This window comes from Lineus longissimus, chromosome 5, assembly GCF_910592395.1.
Source record: "Lineus longissimus chromosome 5, tnLinLong1.2, whole genome shotgun sequence".
Taxonomy (NCBI): domain Eukaryota; kingdom Metazoa; phylum Nemertea; class Pilidiophora; order Heteronemertea; family Lineidae; genus Lineus; species Lineus longissimus.
In genome coordinates this window covers 9,436,830-9,459,956 of record NC_088312.1, presented here as the reverse complement: position 1 = coordinate 9,459,956, position 23,127 = coordinate 9,436,830, and the positions used below count along the sequence as shown (strand labels likewise).

Sequence of the window (23,127 nt, the reverse complement as noted above, 5' to 3'; positions counted from 1 at the left end):
AATAGGGAGCTCCTCATCCAGGACATCTCACCCTTTGAAGGGAACAACCTACTATCTTTGAGACAACCTGAATAGGGAGCTCCTCATCCAGTACATCTCACCCTTTGAAGAGAACAACCTACTGTCTTTGAGACAACCTGAATAGGGAGCTCCTCATCCAGGACATCTCAACCTTTGAAGAGAACAACCTACTGTCTTTGAGACAACCTGAATAGGGAGCTCCTCATCCAGGACATCTCACCCTTTGAAGAGAACAACCAATTATCTTTGAGACAACCTGAATAGGGAGCTCCTCATCCAGGACATCTCAGCCTTTGAAGAGAAGAACCTACTGTCTTTAAGACAACCTGAATAGGGAGCTCCTCACCCAGTACGTCTCACCTTTTGAAAAGAACAACCTACTGTCTTTGAGACAACCTGAATAGGGAGCTCCTCATCCAGTATGTCTCACCCTTTGAAGAGAAGAACCTACTGTCTTTGAGACAACCTGAACAGGGAGCTTCTCATCCAGTACATCTCATCCTTTGAAGAGAACATCCTACTGTCTTTGAGACAACCTGAACAGGGAGCTCCAAGTCCAGTACATCTCATTCTTTGAAGAGAACAACCTACTGTCTTTGAGACAACCTGAATAGGGAGCTTCTCATCCAGTACATCTCACCCTTTGAAGAGAACAACCTACTGTCTTTGAGACAACCTGAACAGGGAGCTCCAAGTCCAGTACATCTCATTCTTTGAAGAGAACAACCTACTGTCTTTGAGACAACCTGAATAGGGAGCTCCTCATCCAGTACGTCTCACCCTTTGAAGAGAACAACCTACTGTCTTTGAGACAACCTGAATAGGGAGCTCCTCATCCAGTACACCTCACCCTTTGAAGAGAACAACCTACTGTCCTGAGACACCCTGAATAGGGAGCTCCCCATCCAGGACATCTCACCCTTTGAAGAGAACAACCTACTGTCTTTTAGTCAACCTGAATAAGGTGCTCCACATCCAGAACATCTCAGCCTTTGAAGATAACAACCTACTGTCTTTTAGTCAACCTGAATAAGGTGGTCCACATCCAGAACATCTCACCCTTTGAAGATAACAACCTACTGTCTTTGAGACTACCTAAATAAGGTGCTCCACATCCAGAACATCTCACCCTTTGAAGATAACAACCTACTGTCTTTGAGACTACCTAAATAAGGTGCTCCACATCCAGAACATCTCACCCTTTGAAGATAACAACCTACTGTCTTTGAGACAACCTGAATAAGGTGATCCACATCCAGAACATCTCACCCTTTGAAGATAACAACCTACTGTCTTTGAGACTACCTAAATAAGGTGCTCCTCATCCAGGACACCTCAGCCTTTGAAGAGAACTACCTTCTGTTTTTGAGACATCCTGAATAGTGAGATCTTTACCCAGTACCTTTTGAAGTCAATGGTGAGGAGAAGAGCGTTTTGAGTAGGGCAACTTGGAGAGGCTATTTGTGTATTGTATAGTAAGTACATCGTGTTCTTGTTAGAGAACAATCCACATTCTCTTAGGACAGCGTGAAATAAAAGCTTCCATTTCAGTCAGAGCATCTTGCCCTGGTTGGAGAACAACCTGAAGTCACATAATGCGACTTTGAACACAACTATTCAAAGTCACCCTATGTGGCGGTACAGTCTATTGAGACACCTAGCTAGCTCTTCATCCATTGCATCTCAAGTGTTGGAAACACCTCTTCCTCCTGGTTAACAATTCCAGGCCGTTTGCCTCCTCCTGCTGGTTATCGACTCCTGAAGGCTGGTTTGGCTTGTTCAGCTGGTTATAACCACCAGACAAATGGTGTATAAATGTAGGTCAACATCTTTAAAGGCCTACGCCGTTTGTTAAAAATTTTGAATTTGTAATTGAATTTAGAAATGTCCAATTGCAGAAATACGTACAAAATATAAATTTCAACACTATCATAGTGTAGACAGATATACAAATACGAAAACAAATTTTTATTCACAATAACTGCACTACGGCATTGTGTATTGGTGGATTTCTGTTTAACAAGACCATAAGTACAAAGTAATTACGAACGGCGCACCCCTTTAAGTAAAAACATAACTAGAAATCAACATATAGAATAAAACCATGTTTTTTTGGTAAATTATTCAACAAATACAAGTTTTCCTTTGTGACATATAGAAATGTATCACAGTTAAAATTCTGCATACAATGAAGTGCCGATGCTAGTGATATCGCCTTTTAATCATGGAAAGATTTCATTGTTACATTTTTTACAATCAGTCACTCTCTCTATTCAGGCTCCAATATTTGTTTTGTATGATCTTGAAGGAAAAAACATCTTACCAATTAAATTACTGAGCCTGTCATGGAAGGTGAACACTTGCATTTTGAAAGTCTGTCAGATGTCTGCACAGTCTTCGTTCCAAACCTTTATTAATCTAACTCAAGGGTCAGCCTTTAGCATACAGTAGTTTTAGAGGCTCTTCTTCATAGCTTTGGTATGAGCAGTCCGAAAATTGAACTTCAGCATCGTTAACACCTTCAGCGCCAGTGTTTCACCCCCAAACACCCCCTTTTCAGACCCCAGAAGAAGAAAAGTAAAAGAGATGGCTGCATAAGGTCTTTTGCAGTAACTTCTCCAAGACAAGGTCTTCTTGAATCAATAGAGTTATGTTTGCTACACTCCTTTTCTATATCTTACATCTTACTTTATGGTTGAAATATGACCAAAAAGACACCCTTTTCCACCCCCCCCCCGCCCGACCCCCCTAAAAATTCACGGTGTCGGAACAGCTTTATTTTGTTATTCAGTGGTTTGGTCTTTTCAGTTCCTACCTTGACCTGAAGATGGCGATGGCGTAGTTCTTTCATGAAGTCCATGAGACTCCAATAACCAGCTCAAAGAGGGGGGATTTGGGCCACGGAGATCGACGTGGTTCGGTGCTGAAGGTGTTAAAGGTCTATTTATAAGGGGAATATTTCCACACTTTAACCCAACAGTAACCTCAATTCTAATATGACATGTGCCTTCTGTAGTTCAGTAGGTCATCAAAGACTGCCATTCCTGACTACTGAGGTTTTGACAGTCTTAAGTTTGACTGCTGAGAAAATTTCTCAGTTGATAGTTGATGCTCAAATCAGATTAAATCAGGATCACACCTGTTGCTTTCAAAGTTGTTTCGAATTTGGTGCCTTCTGTGTCCAGTGCATCTATTGCTAACCTTTGCACTTATCCCATGTCTGAAATCACCAACCAAGATCACACAATTAAAGACCATTTCATAAAACATTTTCATCTACATTTTATAGTACATCAACTACAAACTCTGATCAAGTAGACAGTATTGCTATGGCAGAGGTAGGTAAATGCCCAATGGATACTGCCCCTAATTAACTGATGAAGTTAGTGATTGTGAATGTCTCTACATGAATGTCCACCGAACATACTGAACAGAATATCCTAAATGTTCATTTCTTTATCGTCTATCCATGGCTATCGCAAGCAGTGAATGTCTGTCAATGAGTGTCCACAACACAAAATATCCTTTTTGATCACTTTACAATCATGTGTCCACTGCTGTAATCAATTCAAACCATTGTCTTAGAGCGTCACTGAGAATATGAGGCAGTGCATTGATGTCTCGGAGTACAATATAGAACGGAAATGGGAAGTGGTCCATGTAGGACTTGATCTCTGGAAGCTGGCCCGCACCCTTGAAGACCGGCACTCTTATGTCAAGGATGGAATCCTGAAATGGAAGAGGCAATCATAAGAATTTGGCAAACACATGACATTTTACCATTTTACTTGAACTGAATGATGTTAAAGAACAGTTTTCTTCTCTCAAGATATTACAAGAATCACTTGAAGACACTTTAGGATCAAACAACCAATACAATTTAGATGGGCCGCTTCCAAGAAATATTTTCTCCAACAGATAATAGTATTACACTCTCTTTTAACATACTGATGCAAACTCACCTTGTTTTCTGGATTATCAATAATGATGAAGACGGTGAAGATATTTGTGTGTCTCGCTTGTCTCACAGCATTCTTTACGACATCCATCCCCTCGAGAAACAGGCCGCGGCCATCTGATACAATCATTAGGAGCTGTGACACATCACCGGAGCGACCTCCACTCTGGCTTGACTGGGCATTCAGCATCACTTTGGTCACATCCTTCAAAAGCTGCAAAAGACGAGACATATTTGACAAGTTTGGACAGAACCGCCCAAAAGAATCTCCTTTAGCTGTTTAAGAAAATGGTCAAAACTGATTTCATGATGCATCACTATTATGCTCTGTGATATGCCTTACGATAAATCTAAAAACTTCTCTCTCATATTCAGATCATGGAGGTATTATTAATAATACCTCCATGTTCAGATTAATCAAGGAACACCCACCTGAGCAATCCTGGTCTTCTTTTGTTCGAAGGTGAACTTGGTGAGCAGCCTAGCACCTGACTGACTCGTGAACGGCTCATGGAATGGATGTAACAGCTCCATGGTCTCACCAAAACTACAGACGGAGAGTTCGCCAGCTTCTAGCAATGTCAGCGCATTGGCAACAACAGAGAGGGATTCAAAGGCAAGCTGAAAATGGAAAGATGAATCAGGAAAATGACCAAATATACATTGTTTATGAATGCTGTATAATTACCGATTTTCGTGTTTTTAGTATAATGATTGAGAATTTAAAGACAGATGAATTGAGATCAGGCCAGTGTACATTCGAAGACTGCATGAACACCTTAATACTTGGCAACCCGGTAATTGTCTAAAGAATATATAGATATCCCTTTGTGGTCATGTCAACAAGAACAGCCCAAGCTCACATTTTTCTATCTGTCAGTCCCTATTGGATCAGTGAAGGAATGTTCCTCACCTGTTTAGAGTGATTATCCAGCATACTTGATGAATCATCTACTGCTAACATGATCTGGTATTGCCGCTTGCTCGGCTTGGTCCGTCTCAACCAGATCTTGTCCTTCCTGAACTGGCTCGCTATGTAAGGGATCACTTTACGCATGTTTAGTCTCTTGCCGGTGCGATAATCACCTCTGAGATATGGAGAAAAGGGTGGTTCACTAGTCTGAAAAACATTGCCTAGATCCCGGACAATAATGAGCTAAAGGCTTTGAACAACTGGAACTGCAGAGCTTCAAGGTTCCGCATCATGTTCAACAATTGATGGAGCTAGAGTCACACCACATAATCATTGTGCACTAACAACATATCAAGAAAAAGAGATGTTGTTTGGAAAGACCTAGAATTGTCTTGTTCATACTGGTCTCGGAGCAACAGTATTCACTTTGATGACCTGAGATTAAACAGACTCACCTTAGTTTGGTTGCCTGGGTTGGTTCTAACACCAGCCGCAGTTGTTCACACAACTCTTGGGCAAGGCTACCAGTGAGACTCTCGTATCGATGCCAGGCTTCCTCAGCTAGCTTTTGCTGAAAGAAAGATGCATAAGTAACAGTATAGACGCTTCCAAATTTGACACTATTGATCTTTGCCAGTGGAACTCTCCCGTAAACACCTGGCCTCTTTGAGGAAAATGCCTTTCTTTCCAGAAGGTGTGTTGGTCACCAACTCTGTATCGGGATGCACTACTGAGGGGCAAGAATAGACTTTCTTGGGTGTATTTAACAGACAGCTGATCACACTGATAATGACTTAGGTCGCATTGATGCAGAAGAAAAGAAGGATTCAACAGACGCCGTCAGTCGCATAATCAAAACCGTACTGGTACATTCAAGAAGAGTAATCATGCCAAGAAGCTCTATTACTGACCTGCTCCAAGCTCTCAGATGCAGGGTGTGACCAAACAACCAGTTGCTGCTCCAGTTCTTCACGCAGCTTATCAACATCATCAACCTACAAGAAAAGAAGAAACTGTGAAACCAGGTAGAGTCACATTGGCATAAACTGTTGGGTTATCTAGCATGTAAAGAAAAGGTGTATGCCAGGAGCGAACCCTGATCCCTGCATCAGACTTGAAAATAATGATATGGTGATCTTGAGGCATAAGCAAACAAACCAGCATTTACTTAACTGTAAAACGATCAGTTACAGCATCTCAGACCAGTTTGCCCGTCTTAGGAGTGTCATCTTCCACTGTATAGAAACCTACCTGCTCATTGAACACGTCCATAGCCGTATGCATGCTGGACTCGTAACCCCTCTGCACGGCCATGGTTGGGACCTTCTCACCCTCGACAACGCATTCCATGTCTTTCTCCTCGTCTGCTTCAGCCTCTTCTCCTTGCATCAAGGAGGATTTGGATGGTTTCATGGTCGAAACTGGTTTCAGCTCTTGATCATTTTTCTGGGTCTCCTTATCCTTGAAAAGGAAAGATATTTTAAATCACGATGTAGGCTCATCTGAATAACATATTACAGCTGTCAAATTTAGTTGATTCGATGTCGCAGCATTCACTCAGAACTACATTTATGACCATACAGTGAATTAAGGTTAAATTTACCACCCAAGAATGAGATGGCTCCAAAGAATGAAACTGGCAAAGAAGTAGATTTTGGGGATTTTCATGTGGCACATAACATTACAAGTCTTTGCCCTGTAAATATCAAGCGATTGTGCCGAGGTCAATTCCTGGCTTTGAAACTGCACTTGCCTCGTCTTCATGCATGTGTACATCCTCCTCGTCATCTTTCATCTTGTCACCCTCCAAGTCAGCTCGTGGCTGCTCCTCCATCTGCTCGGCAGTGGCTGCATCCAAGGTCTGGGCATCGTGATGCTGGTCAGTCTGCTTGATGTGTTCATAGAGGTCACTAGTGTCATCGGCACTCTCCTGAAGAAAGTAGCAAAGGTAATGGTCAAAAAGTGATGGAATTTCGGCTGGAAAAGGTTTTTGAGGATCAAGGAGCAAAAGTGACCAATCTCCTCTGCTTTTTCTTAGTGTTCGGTGACAACATCAAATTGACAACAATGAAGTTAGGCACTTCAATCGTGTTATGACCTTCCCTAAAGTATCCAGGTTCATACCATCCGTGACCCAGCCTCTGAATCTCTACCCCTTCTTGCTCTCATGTCCTATAACCAGGTACAGTTTCTGTCACATTTCAACACTAAACAAATTGTAAATCGGACAGGCATGGATGGACATTTGAAAGTTGAGACAGCTTAATTTCAATGTTCAGGGGTATGTACCTTTTTCGTGTCCTGTGAATCCTGGGTGTCCACCGTTTGAAGTCTTTGTTTGATCTTCTCCTCTGCCGAGCCAAGACTACGGTCTGCCTCAGTCTTTCCTGGCTGTCTGCGAATGGGCTGAAATGATTTATAATTCATGTTTACAGCAGTGAAATGAAATGGCTTGTGTGTTCGTAAATGACATTCTCTGTTGAGAAGCCTAATTGTCATTTCAATAAAAAAAGACATCATGAAATTTGGTGACAATAGGATTATACAATCCTAGCCATCACGCGACACATTATCCCAGGCTGTCAAGGAGGTTATTATCCTCTGTCAATATATATATATATATCCATATACATCTATCGAGGTATTTGATCAGAAATCAGAAATCCTCATTGCTGGCTTGAGCCTACTGACCTTGTTTTGTCCTTGGGCAGGAGCATTAACTGCCATATGTGTTGTGGTCTGCCCTTCATGTCCACTCTGATCTTCTGTCTCTGCCGTCCCCACACCCTCCTGGTCCTCCGTCGAGTCACTCTTCCCAGCTTGGTCCTGGGCTGCTTCACTCTGTTGCGCGTTCTGGGTATCATGTTCTTTTTTCCCATAATTCTCTGCTGCCATGGGGACATCGTCTGCCTTTTCTTCTCCCTCGGGTGTTGTGGCCTCTTCCGTGGGTTGAGGTTCAAGGGCAGGGTCACCCCTTTGTTCACCACCTTCCTCCTTTTCTCTCTCAGGTATCTCCTGGGCATTATCCTCATCATCCTGAGTCCCTGGCTCTTCACGACCTTCAGCTTCATCATCTTGACCTTCCTCTTCTTGACCTTGAACCTCCTGACCTTTATCGTCATCATCTTCACCTTGACCTTCTTCTTCCTTGCCGTCAGTCTCCATGTCCTGCTCCCCAGGCTCCTTGTCCTCTGTCTCGCCATCATCACCAATATCCATTTTATCAATATCATGAGGATTTTCTAGAAAAAAAGCATTATAGATCGAAATATAGTTCAGACGCAGGGTTACAGCAAAATGTGATCAGGTGACAGAACTTGAGTGTTGAAATCCGAAACTCTTGTGACAATATTAGGAATTGCTTACTATATCTGTAATTATTATTTCTGTGTTTCTCTCTAGCCCTGGTGAACCCAGACACCCAGGATCGTTAACCATTATAAGTTTCAACACCTTCCTAACTCTCACTAACTTGAGTTACTGAGTCTGATATCCAAGTAATCTAGGAAAACTAGGATGTCAGGCATAATGTCTAACCTATAAAGAAGGTTTACTGGGGAATTCACAATACCTTTCTCCCCTTCTTCTTGCCCCTCCTGACCCTCCTCATCATCCAGCTCCATGTTGTCAGGCAGTTCCATATCAGGACCTTCTGGGGGCTTCTCTTCTTCTTTACCATAGTAGGGGTCAGCTTCATTCTCATCATATTCAGTCTGTTCAAAAGGTCACGATCATTAGATAGCAAAAGGGCAAAAGATGACAAATCAAACTAAGGGGTTCTAGTCTGTTGTTTAGGAGGTGCAACGATGGAACTTCACAACAAATGAGTAAGTAAAAATGTACATTCCTTGGAAGTCAGTGTTCTTACATTTCTGATAGAAAGACATCAGTCTAACACATTTCCAGCACCTCTGATTCAACCCTCATAGCTCATTTGTGCAGTGCTTTACCTCATCTATTTCATCCTTGTTATTGATCTTCTCTTCGTGTTTCTGTTCATCTTTCTGTCCTTCCTTCTGCTCCTCGTCCCCCTTGGTCTTATCCTTGTTATCCTCAGCAGCCACGAGCTCACTCTCACTCCTCTCACCGGCACCTGGACCATATTCCTCTTCTTTTTCCTAACAAGGTGAGAAAGATAAGATAATCATATTCTCCCCATCTCCTATAAAGCATCGAGAACTTCAACAAAACATCAGAAAGATAAGATTATCACATTCTCCTATGCGTCGAGAACTTCAACAAAACATCAGGGCCTCTGGCAACTAATCATCATACACAACTCAGTTAATCACTCAGAGCAAGCAAGAGGAACTAAGCAATGAGATTTTATCAGTAAAATTGCTTTCAAAGTTGCCAAACACATTCCTTGATATGAGGACTATTGAAGCATCATATGAAGATCAAAGAATAGGGAGGCCTGGATTACACCCTATAACCTATTTCATGAGAAAATGGCAGTCTGAAAGGGGTGCAAATTGGTTTATTTCTCTAGGGGTAGGAATGCCTACCTCTTTCTGTTCTGTCTGATCATCTTCATCATCGCTGCCCCAGATCCTCTCATCGAGCTTCTCCGCCTCTTTCTGATCCACATCGCCCATCTGTTTATCAATGTCATCCTCCTCATCTTCACTACCAGATTCACCAGAACCTTCTGGAAATATCAAATCACATTTCCAACCAAACTGTTTTACTTGAACATCAGTCAATGTAGCTGCATGTACATTGTTCCCTTTTACAGTCAGAGACAAGGCACTCTGTGATGGGTCTGTGTGACTGTCACTATGGTTGTTCTGATCCCTTCTAAGTTTGCCTTTTTCCATAGCTTGATTCGTCGTTTTGGTGGCTAAGGACGGTACCCAAAGCTTGATCTTAATATCCATTCTCTGCAGGTATCAACCGGCACAGTTCAAGCAAACAACCCACATTCAAATTCAGTATTAAAGCCAAATTCACCTTTACAGTAACTCTGAGACAGCCACACACTACATCAAACATAAAACAGATACAACACCCAGAAGTTATCAACCATGTCCCAAGTAACATAACTTGCCCCAAAACATGCACACACTCAATATCTACCCAAGACTGAAAATATTTCCCAGACTCACCCTGCTGGTCAACATCCTGCAGCTTGCCACCAAACTCCTCACTCATCTCAATGGCATTTTCCTCCGACTCTACGTCCGGCTGCTGGCTGGTGTCCTCCTCCTTCCTCTCCTCACCTTCCTTGTACGTATCCTCCAGTTGGTCCTCGTTCTCGATCTGGTCGCTGACATCTTTCTGTCCCTCACCCTCGCCAAGTCCACCGCCTTCTATATCCTCAAACTTGGTTGATCCCTCACCCCCGATTTCATCAGAGAATTCAGCAGGCAGGCAGAAACCCTGAAATGAAGGTGTCAGATATCGTTAGCTTTTTTTATTTTTTAGATAATAAATAAACTTTAAAGAAGTTATCCCTGCTTTCTATACATCTTGCTTCAAGTGTTCTGAGGTCGTGTAAGATGACTCGCAAAACAAAATGGTGGACGGACTCAGAATATGTGACAAAGCTATTTCACTTGCCACACCGTTTGGACTTTACGCTTCAACTAAAAGTCACAAGTGGCCCTGTCATATTTCCCGATGCTGCCTGCCCTTACGTCATGCAAGTTATACACAGAAATCTCTCTCGAGAATCAAGGGGTAGCTACTGAATGATCACTCTGCCTGGACCTGTACATAACAAGGTAAAGCACTTTTTAACTTTGACCCTCTAACCCTCTTTAAGAAGAGACCAAATCACTTCTAACATCAGCCACATCAAAACAGAGCACAAAGAGGAAGATGTAAATCCCTACCTTCTGGGCCAATTCTGAGAAGATTCCAAGCAGAACTGACAACATTTTACAGGTTGCTCTGTGGGTGGCCACTTGCTGTGTCAGGTAGAACTGGACAAGCTTGGTGTACTGGGACAGGAATGGTACAATGGTCATCAGTTTAGAGGAGTACGCAGAGGCTTGAAAGCTGTCTGTGTCCGATACTGCCATCACATGCTTCTTGAGTTTGGTGATGGAACGGGTGATCTGAAAGACAAAAGTAAGAGTAATTTTCATATAGTGCTGATTATAATCACAGATTGCGTCAACAAAATTACTCGTTAGCATAGAGCTTATAATCCCATGGTCATAGCCAATGCAGACAATCTGTTTAGCAGCATCGATAGGCGGAGTGGGTAATGCCTCCTATAACATGCTATTTAGCTGTTTAGAAAGAGCTATCATCTGAAAACTTATCACACCAACCTTCTTCATGTTTAGGACCTTCATGTCACTGGCTAAGACTGTTTGTGTTACTTCAACAAATTTTCCACCTCCAAGGTCAAATTCTGCATCCTCCTCCTTGTCTTTCTCCTCATCTTCCTTCTCCAAGACTTGTGCTTTGAAGAGGTTCTGAATGACTAGGAGGATGGCGGTCACAAGCTTCTCAACTTTGGCTTCAAATCGTGTTAGAGGTTCTTCAGTTGGTTCCGGGCTCTGAGAGGCTGTGTTGATGGATTCCAACCAGGAGGTGAAACTTTGGCACGCCTGAAAAATAATTATTGGATTTCAAGAGGTCTTTGCTGGTTAGGAGATGACACTGCCTGCAACGATTAAACCTTTGTTGTCACAGTTTCTTTTCCTTAGTTAGGAGTTAAATGGCTCACTTTCATTAAAACCCCAACTATTGACAAATTGAACATATTTCTACCTTAGCAATTGCGACATCAGTTTACCTGAACAAGAGAGAGCCCAATTGGCATTTTTTCTTCTGATAATCTGAAACTTTCCTGCTGTGTTTTTACTGCTATTGCAATATTTAACTTACTTGTGATATCTGTTCCCCGACGAACATGAGCGACTCTGTGAAGACACTGCTCTCCTCCCCACAAACGTTTACAATAGAGGAGATCTTGGCTGTCCAATTAGATATAGTCTGGTATGCTTTCTCTATGCTCTCAACCACTGACCATGAGACAAGGCCAGAGCTTGGCAGGCTGTCTAAGGTAGCCTTGGTCGCGTAGACCTCATTCAGTAGCCCCTGGAATTAAATAATGAAAAGAACTTCTCAATATTTCCACAAATGATGACTTCTACTGCTAAGATTGGGAGCAATTTTAACTGCATTTATGACCATTTGCTGTGCTTAGTCTCACTCTGTGACTCATAACTTTCTGATGGCATGAACAGCTGGCACACTAGCAAGAAGCAAATAAATCTTAACAGTAACATCAGCTAAAGTAATGGCCTTAGCCTCATCTAACGCTGAATAATTGTGTCAATGTCAGGTCTGACACAGCCACTACAGTGTGGCTCAAAAAAACTTGAAGGTTTCAATACTACATTAACTCACACTCATGGTCTGTTCCAGTTCAGTCCATGTTTCATCTCCCAGTGTCACCAGGGCCATCGGTGATAGTTTGACAAGAGGCGTTTCTGTGGGGAAGCTGGCATCAGGACTACAGCGTAGCAGGACATGGTACTGCTGGAAACACTCGATACACTGGACAAGAAGACCATGGAGTTCAGACTGTAAAAAGACAATTACCGGTATTGTATGACAGTCAATAAATCCACAACAGCCTTCAATATTGTCACCACAAGATGCCACTAGAGGTGTCTTTGTTCTTATTCGAAACTGGCACATGTTCCCATCTGTTGCGCAGATAAATATGATTGATGGGCCCGGGTGTGGCAAACTCTCACTTGGTGGGGCCGTTTGCCTGCTCTGGCAGAAAGCAGGCAAAATGAGCCGCGCTTACATGTATCATTCGCAGAATGAATCAATTTAGGATTGGATGTGTTGCTCAAGGACACAATGACAAAACAGCGGTGTACCTGCGGAGAGTTGATTCCACCACCTCCTGATTATGAGCTCGGCACTCTAACCGTAATGCAATTTCCCATCAAGTCAAGTTTATAGGTCCCCGACCATGAAGATAATGATACATTTACTAAGCCATAATAACAACAATATAATAACCCAATTTGCAATTCTGCCTTATTAAAACTAGGCCAATATTATCAATTAAAATAGTTCCGTGGTAAATGTAAGTCACATTTAGACCACACGCAACAGTTTTTTTGTTGTTAGTATTCTCACTGTGAACTCTTATAAAAGTTTCTTATCCCTTAGGGTGGACACTATTAGGTGGTGGCTCTTTCCCTTTAAGGACTTATCTTAATTAATTAGTCTGGTTGCAGTACACAGATCATCAATTCACCTGGACGTCCACAAATATCTCGACAAAAAAAAGACATCAGACTATTATATCTAGATAACTGGGACTCATAAACAACATGTCTATCCCATCAATGCTGACCATTCAAGATCTGTCAAGCATCTAAACACCGACCCATCCAGTGTTTTGATATGAAAGCATTAACAATATGAAAGTTTCTATCAAAATCCCACGGGTGGTTTAAAGCTACCATAGTGTTGCCGAGGCCTTTTGTTAATATATTTCATTCATATTTCAATGCTGTTGTGTGTTTATGTAGTGTGATGAGGTCATGTAGATATGTTGGAGATGTATGTCACATTGCACTCATTGATGTCACAGCAGTGAGTCGATAAATATCGTTGCATCGGGACTATCTTTCACAGAGGCTGAAACCGAGATAAGTCAGCAAGTTTGTTTATTGATTTTCCGTGCAGTTTAGTCACGGCTGGACCACGAGGAAGTATAACAGAATCCACAGTTTGCAACAACAAGTAGAGGATTACTCGAAAGATTTATAGGCTGAGCCGTTGGTGAATTACTTCTAATCGCATCAGTTATCAATTGTAGAGACCTCATACAGGAGCACTGTGATGAAATTCCAGTGATGTGCAGTACTTTTTGGCTTCATATCAAAGTGGAGGAGTGATTCTGGACTTAAAACAAGGATCTAGGAGTGATGCTGGCCTGAATCAATATTTAGAAGGTCAAAGGAGAGGGATTTTACTTCGTGCATTGTGAAGGAGTTGAGTTGACAGGACTTTGAAAGAGGGACATGCAGTTTTATGTTAATTCGTTAGGAGTAACAGGAAATCCTGATGAAATGGCATCGACTACAACCAGTAGCTACCATAGTTAATGTGTAGATAGCAATATGATACCTTTGCAAAAGCAATAAAGGAAAGTGAAACAGGAAACAGAATATCAACCCCGTCCCTGTTGACAAACAGCATCATTAGGGTATCATTTATCACCACAATCTAATCACAGGACCATATTGTGTCTGGGATCATGGAATGACCGTAACTGTCCCCTGGGTGGCTGCTGTTAATAGTTTTATGATATCTAATACAAAAGGGACTTCACTCAATTAAGGCTGACAAACAAATGCACCGCTGGGGTTATGAGTGTTGCTTTACACAGTATCGTTGGAGTCCTACATACTTCCAGGCAGTTTTTTCTCTAGCAGTTTCATAGCTAGTGCTGTAATTCAGGATTAGATCACTGACTCAGATTCATAGCTAGAGGCACTGGAGTCATATCTCACTAATCAGGATTAGAGATTTCATAGCTAAAGGCAGTGGAAAAGACTATAAGACTCATCAAGTCAAAACTCCAATTACTTTGATAACTTTATCAGGTGGAGATAGGTAAAGAAGGCTTCACCAAGGCAAACATCAAATTTCTGAGGAATATTCTGCTTGCATTTGAACCGTGTTTATGAAGTAACCTGTAGGCACTCTCATAAATCGTGGGATACCTAAACAACCTGATGATAACCCATTCTCCCAACCAGCCACATGGAACTACTTCACCTGAGCAAAGGTTAGTCGTGCCTAGCTTCATCGAGTAAGTTGTTCCACGCCGGTCACCAGTTTACAGTTCAAAACATTATTTCAAAGGCCAAAAGGAGGACAGCAAGGGAACATTTGAAACACAACTGGAGTCTATAGTCTCAATGTGGTTTGGGCTTCGAAAATTTAGGATTTAGGAACACCATTTGTGGATTAACACGTACAATTGCTTATATAATCCACTGGTGAGTAGCAAAGAGTAGAGTAAGTCAACCACTGGATTAATACTATTAAGTGGCTCAATTACGGGACAAGCGATTAGTCGATAAGTTGCCAACCGTTCAAGCACTTAGCTAATCAGTTTGAGTTCACCAAAAGACTTTGATCTCCTCTATAAGAGCTGAGGACTTTTGATAAACATAATTTTCACACCGCTACGAAAAATGGCATCTGCTGCTCTTGTGAGGTCCGACTCTGTCAAATTGTCACTGATATCCGCGTGCAAACTACCAAATCTCAGCGGAGAGGTGGATTACACTGACGGAGAGACATTACCTCGTGACGTTGCCGTGATGCATGATGATGCCATCGCAGTCATTGACCCCTGGTGCAGACGTATATCTGTCTTTGAGAAACTAAGCGAACCGATCAAACATTACAAACTGATGTATAACTTTGGTGGTCAGGGCCACGCCGAAAAATTTGAAGTTTCTTGTCCGATCGGAATTGAGGCTCAACAAAACGCCGTGTTAGTCGCTGATGCAGATATGGTCAGTCTGATTGTGTTTGGCCGAGCAGGATCGCCATTGGATCAGATCAGGTTCAACCAACCCCCACAATGCATTAGTAAACGAGGCGGAAAAATTTACGTTGGTTTCACCGATGTCATCAAGTGCTACAAAATGCACCAAGACGATGCCAAGATGTCAATGGAAGAGATAAATGGGACAAACTTCAACATCATCCCAACATACATTGATGCAAATGAAAATAGTGATGTTGCCATCACAGATGGAAATAGGATCTACCTTTTCTGTAATTTTGACTCTATGCCGTACATGACTCCGACGTTTTGCGAATGGAGCAATGTACAAGGGTTGTGTTTCGTCAGTAATGACAAGCTACTTGTAGCCAACCACGAAGAGAACACTGTCTCCCTTATTCATCTGACTGACACCGCACCGAGGGAGCTCGACATAAAACACAAGATTACGATACTCTCTGAAGATGACGGAATCATCAATCCACGTGCCGTTAATGTCGACAACAGCGGTGATGTCATCATCACCCAATGGGATGGAAGCATTAAACTTTTCGAGAAAGAAATCATTCCGTTGAACTAGTTGTCGATCGCAGAGTGCATGTTGCCATGGTTACTGGTTATTGATGACATCACTTCACATTAATGGCAATAATTTTCCGAGTATGTTGTGTTAGTGGCATTCTTGGAGAGGGACACTTGTGCTATTATGTAGTAGAGGAATGCTCGAGATCATATGGGTGATGTGTAAAGACATGTTAACCCCTCTAGGACGGACGGACACTTAGAGCAAAAGTAGAAAATTAGAAAATCTGCATTTGACTTCAAAACTCGTCTAACCCCCAATTCTGTTACACAGGTCTCTCTTTCTGATTATCCTCTTATTTCAGGCTAGAATCAATGTTATCAATCCAGTTACACTAATTTATCATGATTTGCCAGGTAGGCCTACACCAGTATATTAGCCTTACTAAAGCTGTGTTGTGTTAAAAGTTTTTTCTAGACATGCAACCAGCAATATATTAGCTGTCAAGGCAAATATGTTAATGCATAGAGTTTTTTCTCTCCAGGCAGCCAGCATGAAATTTGCTTTCAACGCAAGTGTAAATGCAAACAGATGATTTTACAAACACATATGAATTTAAAAATTGTTGTAGTATGGGCACTTAATGGCTGCTTTGAGCACATAATTGATACAGTCCAACAATACAACCACTGACCTAATTCATTCCGAGGCACTCTGATCTCTTTTCATTTCAACACAGACTGATTGTTGACGTCATAATAGCCCATCTTTCTTAATGATGGCAACAAGTGGCTGACTCTCTATGGCCAATGTGGCGAGAATCTCTTTTTATCATCATCGGACTACTCCAGTGTGGTGAAGAAATGAACACTCGCAGTACCAACAGCATTTTTGAAGAACTGATAGATCATGACCATAAAACACCTCTCAAACGAAACTGTTGTTGCAGCGATCTGCGATAATTATTGCACAGGCTACTCTTTAGAGCAGTTTAGCGACTCTAACCCATGTGGCACACCTTGTCATGGTGGTGATGTAGAATCTGGTGACGAATTGGATCCAAACACGGCACACCTGACTGCCAATATCAGCATGGTTGTCAAAAGCCAGGTCAGTGCAAAAGGTAAAAAGTCCAATAAAAGCAATTATCAGCTCAAACTTTACTCTAGATCAGACATACATGTATGGTGGACATATCTGTAATCAACTCTGAATATATACCACTCTCAAAGGGTTAACGTGTGATAATTGTGCCACTGTCACTAGTTAATAAACCCATTATTTTATATTAGCATTATATTTCCACCAACCAGCAGCTGAGCGGCATCAAGTGAGATTTGATATATCATCAATAACGATACATGTTTAGACCAAGATAATCTCTTTAACGCTAATCTGGACAAGAGATTATTACTCAATATGTTGTCAGCTGAAGTGCCATCACGTACAAGGTTTAGTGTTCAATTCCAGCACCAGATGGCAGACTGATTACTAACTGCTGTTCTCACTTTAATTAGATTTCATTAATCAAACTGTTGCTATGCAATTGATATCACACAGTAATTAATGACGTATGCATGTGGGCTATGACTTCATTTATATTGCAATTTTATGTAGATTATGTTTTGATTAAAACAACGTAATAAAAGGCCATATAAACTATCACCCTGATATTTTCAAATATCTTTTTCTAAAGAAATCACACTGGGTGCAACCTTCCTTGTTTGTCTTTAACTCAAGAATATAACAGGCAATGCAAGGCTGCACATCCATTAACTGTTGTTTTGGCCTTGTGCAGTTTTCCAGAGTTCCATGTTTACTTACAACCTTCTGAAGCACCACACACAAAATGAACCTTTGTTGGGTTATTTGTCGTTCCCATTGGTTGTTGTTGGGAACATGAAACAACGGGAAACAATGCCACCTGTCCACAAGAAACAGTCTATGTCTATCTATTGATACGCCACAATAAGATTAAACATTGTCCTGCTCACTTACCCTGATTTCAAGTGTTTGTGTCTGAGGGGGAAGTCCAGGCTTGGAGGTTTTCAATGACTGGAACTCGCTTGCGCATTGCCTAAAAGGAATGATGCATAGCCATGAGAATAACACGGATTTAAACGTATTGGTGGCGTTTAACACCTTCAGCGCCGAACCACGTAGATCTACGTGGCCCAAATCCCCCCCCTTTGAGCTGGTTATCAGATTCTCATGGACTTCATGAAAGAACTACGCCATCGCCATCTTCAGGGCAAAGCAGGAACTGAAAAGACCATGCCCTGAAGATGGCGATGAAAAAACTAAACCATCGCCATCTTCAGGGCAACGTAGGAACTGAAAAGACCGTGCCCTGAAGATGGCGATGAAAGAACTACGCCATCGCCATCTTCAGGGCACGGGAGGAACTGAAAAGCCCGTTTGGTCTATTCAGTTCCAATATTGTCCTGGAGATGGCGTTGGCGTAGTTCTGTCATGAAGTCTATTAGACTCCGATAACCAGCTCAAAGAGGGGGGATTTGGGCCACGTAGATCTACGTGGTTCGGCGCTGAAAGTGTTCACAAATGAATACATATTAAAGCTGCTCTAAGAACTGTATATATACCAATGGTGAAGAGATGTGACAAATGTTGTTTACCTCAGTTGCATAAACGGCTCCACTGCATCTGCTATATGTTTCCTCTGATTCCTGATGAGCAGCATCAGATGCTCCGTGAAGCCACGGCATCTCTCTATGGTTGGCAGGCCAAGCTCCTTTGATGGCGATTCCATAGCAGTCTTCATCAACGCCTTCCTGGCCACGGACTTGTACAGGTAGTGATCACACCCTGGCCACAGTTGCACCAAATCCTCATCACATCTGAAATGTCAAGATAAACATGTAACTACAATTTTTAAACAGTGCAGTTCAGCCTTGCTAGAACAATTTCCAAGGCATTCCTTGCTGAAGTTACTTAGGTCCTGGTAGTTGGTGACAATATCATCAAGGTCACCTCTTCCCGAAACTTCCATAGAATGGTCATGTCAATAAGTTTTGACAATTCCTCACTTCATGAGGGCAATTTCTGTTTCCCTCACTTGGCGACATGTCTTATATCGGTACCCAGACTTAAGACACAATAAAATCAGAAATCCTCACCCCTGGCTTTCCATGTTATTCAGTGTTGCCTGGAGATCAACAGGTGGCACAGTCATCTCCTGTACTTCATCAGCATCTTTGACAGCCATGAGGCCCTTCCTGTAGGACAGCCCCAGGTCGCTCAGTGCCTTGAACAAGTCTGCTAGGCCCTTCCTCTTCCTCTGGTGGATCAGCTTAGCCTCTGACTTCTGCTTGTCTTTGTCACTTATCTGGGAAATAGGAAAACAGCATCACAAAATTGAGAAACAAGTAATCCAGTTTTGCTTATATCAAAATTCACGAAAGTCTAAAAATGTTCAGTTTGGGTTACCTAGTCGACCTCTGTCGTCTGTTACCTAGAGTAGCCTCTCAGCTACTCAGCGTCAGGACCCCACGACACACAAAAATAAAGGGCTGGCAAGATCTGGTCAAGCTGCCTACCTGCGTCACATCAAGCGCCTGAAGCTCATGCACACTCTCTATCACATCTCCGACGAAGAAGTCGACCGACTCCACCAAATTTGTGTAGGGTACTTTCTTGATGATCTTCTTACTGAGGCGACACATCTTTTGGTAGAATGATGGAGTGGCCGAGCTACCTTCTGGCACGGAAACCTCATTCACGCCCATGGCATCCTGAAAGAAAGTGGTCTTATTCGATAAGTTGTAAATATAGTGAAATGGTTTCAGACTAGAGAGGCATAACTGTTTTCATACAGATTCAATGCAAGTTAAGGACACTTTATCATGCGTCACAGGCATCAGTTAAGGAACTTGTAGTTAAGTAGAACAGATATGGTTTTTCACCGACGCAGGTCCAAATAGAGAGAATTTCGGTTGCTAAAACGTCTGAAATATGCTATACCTTTGGTGTCAAATACAGCATGACCTTGACCCCTGTCTGCTGTGACTGTGAACTCTCATCATGTTTCTCCTCTTTATCAATGAAGAACCTATTTGCCGGTTGCATCAGGATCGCCTGATATTTCTTGATGTTCTTGTGAAGAGTTCGATGGGTCTTCTCTGTGGCTTGTTTCACTGCCCAGTAGTTCACGTCGTTCCATCTTGCTATCTTGACAAAGCCCTGAGAAAATGAGGAATTAAAGATACAGTGAGGAACAAGTAAAAGGGCATCTTTGCCAAGAGGCCACCTTCTCTATTCTAAAAGGTCGGTTTTTCCGTACTTTTCATTTACCAGGTAAAACAGAATACCTCCGGGTATTAAGCGTATCATTTATCAGTCTAAGGCTAAAAGGTAACAGACTTGTACCCTATAAAGGCTTGCTGTCTCAGCAAAGTTACGACTAAATGGTGTGCACAGGGCTCAATGAAGAGTTCAATGAAAGACAGGGAGTCTAGGCTCTTGCGTACCTTGAGGTCTTTCTCAATAGGTGTCCGCTGTCTGGCTGCATTCGCATCAAGATTGGCAGTGAACTGGCTGTAGAACTTGAAAATGTTCCAGAGAATCCGAATGGCCTTGTCTTGCACTGGAGTAGACGGCTCATGAAGTAATTGACAGTGGAATGCAAAGAGAAGATCCAGCCGCGTCTTGAACTCGCCCAGTGGTGCCATCTCTATGAACTTCTTCAAGGCCTCGATAAGTTTCTTCTCGCCGTTCTCGGACCACTCGTCTTTTTCTGCGACGTAGCCGGACAGGAGCTGATAAAGGTGGAACCACCACTTACTGGCTGCTTCCTTCATCCGCCATTCGACCATGTCAAGGCACCTGTTCCAGCACCTGAAGATACATTTTTGATTTACATTATCGTGAGATTCTCAGTGCAGAGCTCACCCTCTCATTCAATCATTGATACTTGTATTACTAGGGGCAACTACATTCTCTTCTTTCAAAATGTGTATTTGGAACTTACTTGAGCTCAAGTTTCCGCCAGTTGATGACAAGTTGTGTGACCTCTTCAAGGTTTGACATAAGGGAGACGTGGCGAGCAGCGATGGACTCCCAGTCCTGGGCTTTCTGCAGTAACACCTCCAGACCGGTGACAAACTTCATCAAGGGCTGTGTGACCGAGAATGACTTGATCCTCTGTATGATCAGGATGAGCTGAAGCAAGACAAACATATTTAGACTTCTTGAATAAAGAACCAGCCAGACTGGAAATGCCATCTTTATCACTGTACCATATCGGTTGAAGCAAGAACTCACCTGTTTCAGTGTTGGATGATCAGGCCATGATTCAAGTAACTCATTCAGTTTCGCCAACATCCTGTCGAGTACCATCAGACATGGCATGACCTCCGAGGTGTTAGCATCATGATAGATGTCATATGGTTTCTGTGAGGTTTTGGCAGAGAATCCTAGCTTCGTTCCTGCCTGTACTGCATCTTGCATCAGTTTATTGACCAACAGGTGGCTGCCGAGTAACTCTTTGTCAAGAGTCACATCTGAAAGGAATTGAAAAGTAAAATCAAGGCAGGTGTCTAGTCATTGAGGATCGGGGTACCTTTCACATGTTTGAGACATTTTCAACTATACAATTTATCCAAAACAGTGGTGCTGCGTCATTCATGACCTTTCCTAGTAAATGCCATGTCAGAAGTTCTGTACCATTCTGAACCATTTGAGACAATCTCTGCTTTCTGCACTTTGCAATAGATGATGCCATGATCACCTAGATTGCTTCCCAGCTTTATAAAGATGGTACAGAATGAATCAGCAATTAACTTACCAAGATATCTGACCATGCTCTGAACCAAAGTCTGTGCCACCTGATGTCCTAACGTCACCGGTTCTACCACATTCAACCCTTTCTGATCTATCTGCTGCACAGTTAACCAACTTCCCTTGACCAGGTGGGTGTAAATGAGATTGTGTACGTTGGCAACAGTTGCCATGTCCTGTGGAGTCATATGTGCCTCTGCAGATAACGTGGCATCTTCTTGAGTGTCGTCTGCTGCTGCCTGTGCTTGGTTCTCTAAGTTGTCTTCATTTACAATGTCAGCAAACTCCTGCAAATGAAACAAGGAACTTTGGCATAGACTCATCTCAAAACACCCAACTGATGATATTCGATCTAGAGCAGAAGATGACCACCAGACAACTGACAACAAATGTTTAATGACCAATTTCCCACAGACTACATTCCACTATCTAGGGTTGTGGAATAGACTTTATTCCTTTTGTGTCTTGATTTAAGTTTAGCTGATGATCGAAGCAGACGTGACCCTCACCTTGTCAAATGACGGGAAGTTGTCATGAATATCTTCAAGTTCCCTCTCCTCCTCATTTCTCTCATCCCCATGAGTGGTGGCCTTGTATTTGTACAGACTCGCTTTCTCTTCTTCCATCTGTTGCCGGGCAACCTCCTCTTCTTGCCAGGAGGTGAAGAAGAAGTCGAAGATCAAGTTCAAGGTCGATGAGATTGACGGGTCAAGGTCATTTGAGATGACGGCATGGTTCTTGGCATGCAGGAGAGCAGATTTCCAAACTCTGTAAAGGTAAGGCGAGAGAAAGAGTTACAGATCTGCTCGCAAAAACTTCCAATATCAACCAAGACTAACACCTTTTGTGAAAGAAAAATAGGTTGAAACAACTAACATGTACCCAGAGATGAGACTCAATATGTGAGGGAAGAGGGCCCGAACATGGTACGAAGAGACAGAAGAGGGCCTGAACATCAGCCAGTGCAAATAGTCTTCAGGTGTCAGAACACACACCCTGTTTTACATTCTTACTTTGCTATATCCTGTCCAGGCACCTTCGAGAAACGTTTGACAAGAGCTGATACTGGTTGCGATGTCAGTTGTTCTGTCGCCACAAGAAATGTTGCTGTATTCGAACTTAATGTAGGAAACTTGGTGAGGTTGGATATCATGTCTTCAAGAGGAACCTGAAAGAGAAGAAATCCAAAGAATCATTGAGCTGGCTGCTTTATGGCAGTTTTTATTGACTGTGTGTTGCTCCAGCTCAGTGTAAGAGATTAATCAGACATCATGTTACAGTTTCCACATTCAAAACTTCAGGAATAGTAACTAAGAGAAACCAGCTTAAGCAGGTAGGCCAAATCATAAAGGGAATCAGACACAAGCCTCACTGACACGCATAGATCCCTAAGAGGGAATGGA

At 42.4% G+C, this 23,127-nt stretch overlaps 2 protein-coding genes across 2 annotated transcripts in view; one reads left to right on the top strand and one right to left on the bottom strand.

Annotated features, from left to right (window-relative positions):
* Window positions 1-2,113: 2,113 nt before the first annotated feature.
* LOC135488465 (midasin-like) overlaps window positions 2,114-23,127 on the bottom strand; it is an 86,627-nt gene continuing 65,613 nt past the window's right edge. Inside the window, exons 41-69 of the mRNA XM_064773089.1 lie at window positions 22,738-22,892; window positions 22,234-22,492; window positions 21,732-22,011; window positions 21,209-21,447; window positions 20,916-21,106; window positions 20,416-20,782; window positions 19,910-20,128; window positions 19,486-19,680; window positions 19,066-19,274; window positions 18,565-18,786; window positions 17,927-18,005; window positions 12,261-12,437; window positions 11,736-11,948; window positions 11,174-11,455; window positions 10,730-10,954; window positions 10,001-10,274; window positions 9,401-9,543; window positions 8,843-9,010; window positions 8,464-8,605; window positions 7,584-8,134; window positions 7,182-7,298; window positions 6,646-6,822; window positions 6,144-6,353; window positions 5,804-5,887; window positions 5,348-5,463; window positions 4,893-5,067; window positions 4,412-4,600; window positions 3,984-4,193; window positions 2,114-3,750 (exon numbers count right to left, since the gene is read on the bottom strand). Coding sequence (XP_064629159.1) covers window positions 3,565-3,750; window positions 3,984-4,193; window positions 4,412-4,600; window positions 4,893-5,067; window positions 5,348-5,463; window positions 5,804-5,887; window positions 6,144-6,353; window positions 6,646-6,822; window positions 7,182-7,298; window positions 7,584-8,134; window positions 8,464-8,605; window positions 8,843-9,010; window positions 9,401-9,543; window positions 10,001-10,274; window positions 10,730-10,954; window positions 11,174-11,455; window positions 11,736-11,948; window positions 12,261-12,437; window positions 17,927-18,005; window positions 18,565-18,786; window positions 19,066-19,274; window positions 19,486-19,680; window positions 19,910-20,128; window positions 20,416-20,782; window positions 20,916-21,106; window positions 21,209-21,447; window positions 21,732-22,011; window positions 22,234-22,492; window positions 22,738-22,892 — 6,054 coding nt within the window. The 3' untranslated portion in view covers window positions 2,114-3,564. The remainder of the gene's footprint in view (window positions 3,751-3,983; window positions 4,194-4,411; window positions 4,601-4,892; window positions 5,068-5,347; window positions 5,464-5,803; window positions 5,888-6,143; window positions 6,354-6,645; window positions 6,823-7,181; window positions 7,299-7,583; window positions 8,135-8,463; window positions 8,606-8,842; window positions 9,011-9,400; window positions 9,544-10,000; window positions 10,275-10,729; window positions 10,955-11,173; window positions 11,456-11,735; window positions 11,949-12,260; window positions 12,438-17,926; window positions 18,006-18,564; window positions 18,787-19,065; window positions 19,275-19,485; window positions 19,681-19,909; window positions 20,129-20,415; window positions 20,783-20,915; window positions 21,107-21,208; window positions 21,448-21,731; window positions 22,012-22,233; window positions 22,493-22,737; window positions 22,893-23,127) is intronic.
* On the top strand, window positions 13,456-17,591 carry LOC135488464 (uncharacterized). Its single transcript, XM_064773088.1, has 2 exons — window positions 13,456-14,498; window positions 14,645-17,591. The coding sequence occupies exon 2, from the start codon at window positions 15,086-15,088 to the stop codon at window positions 15,983-15,985; it is 900 nt and encodes a 299-aa protein (XP_064629158.1). The 5' UTR covers window positions 13,456-14,498; window positions 14,645-15,085; the 3' UTR covers window positions 15,986-17,591.

What these genes read in the sequence shown, in the direction of transcription:
- LOC135488464 (XM_064773088.1), top strand. Translation starts at nt 15,086, where the DNA reads ATGGCATCTGCTGCTCTTGTGAGGTCCGACTCTGTCAAATTGTCACTG.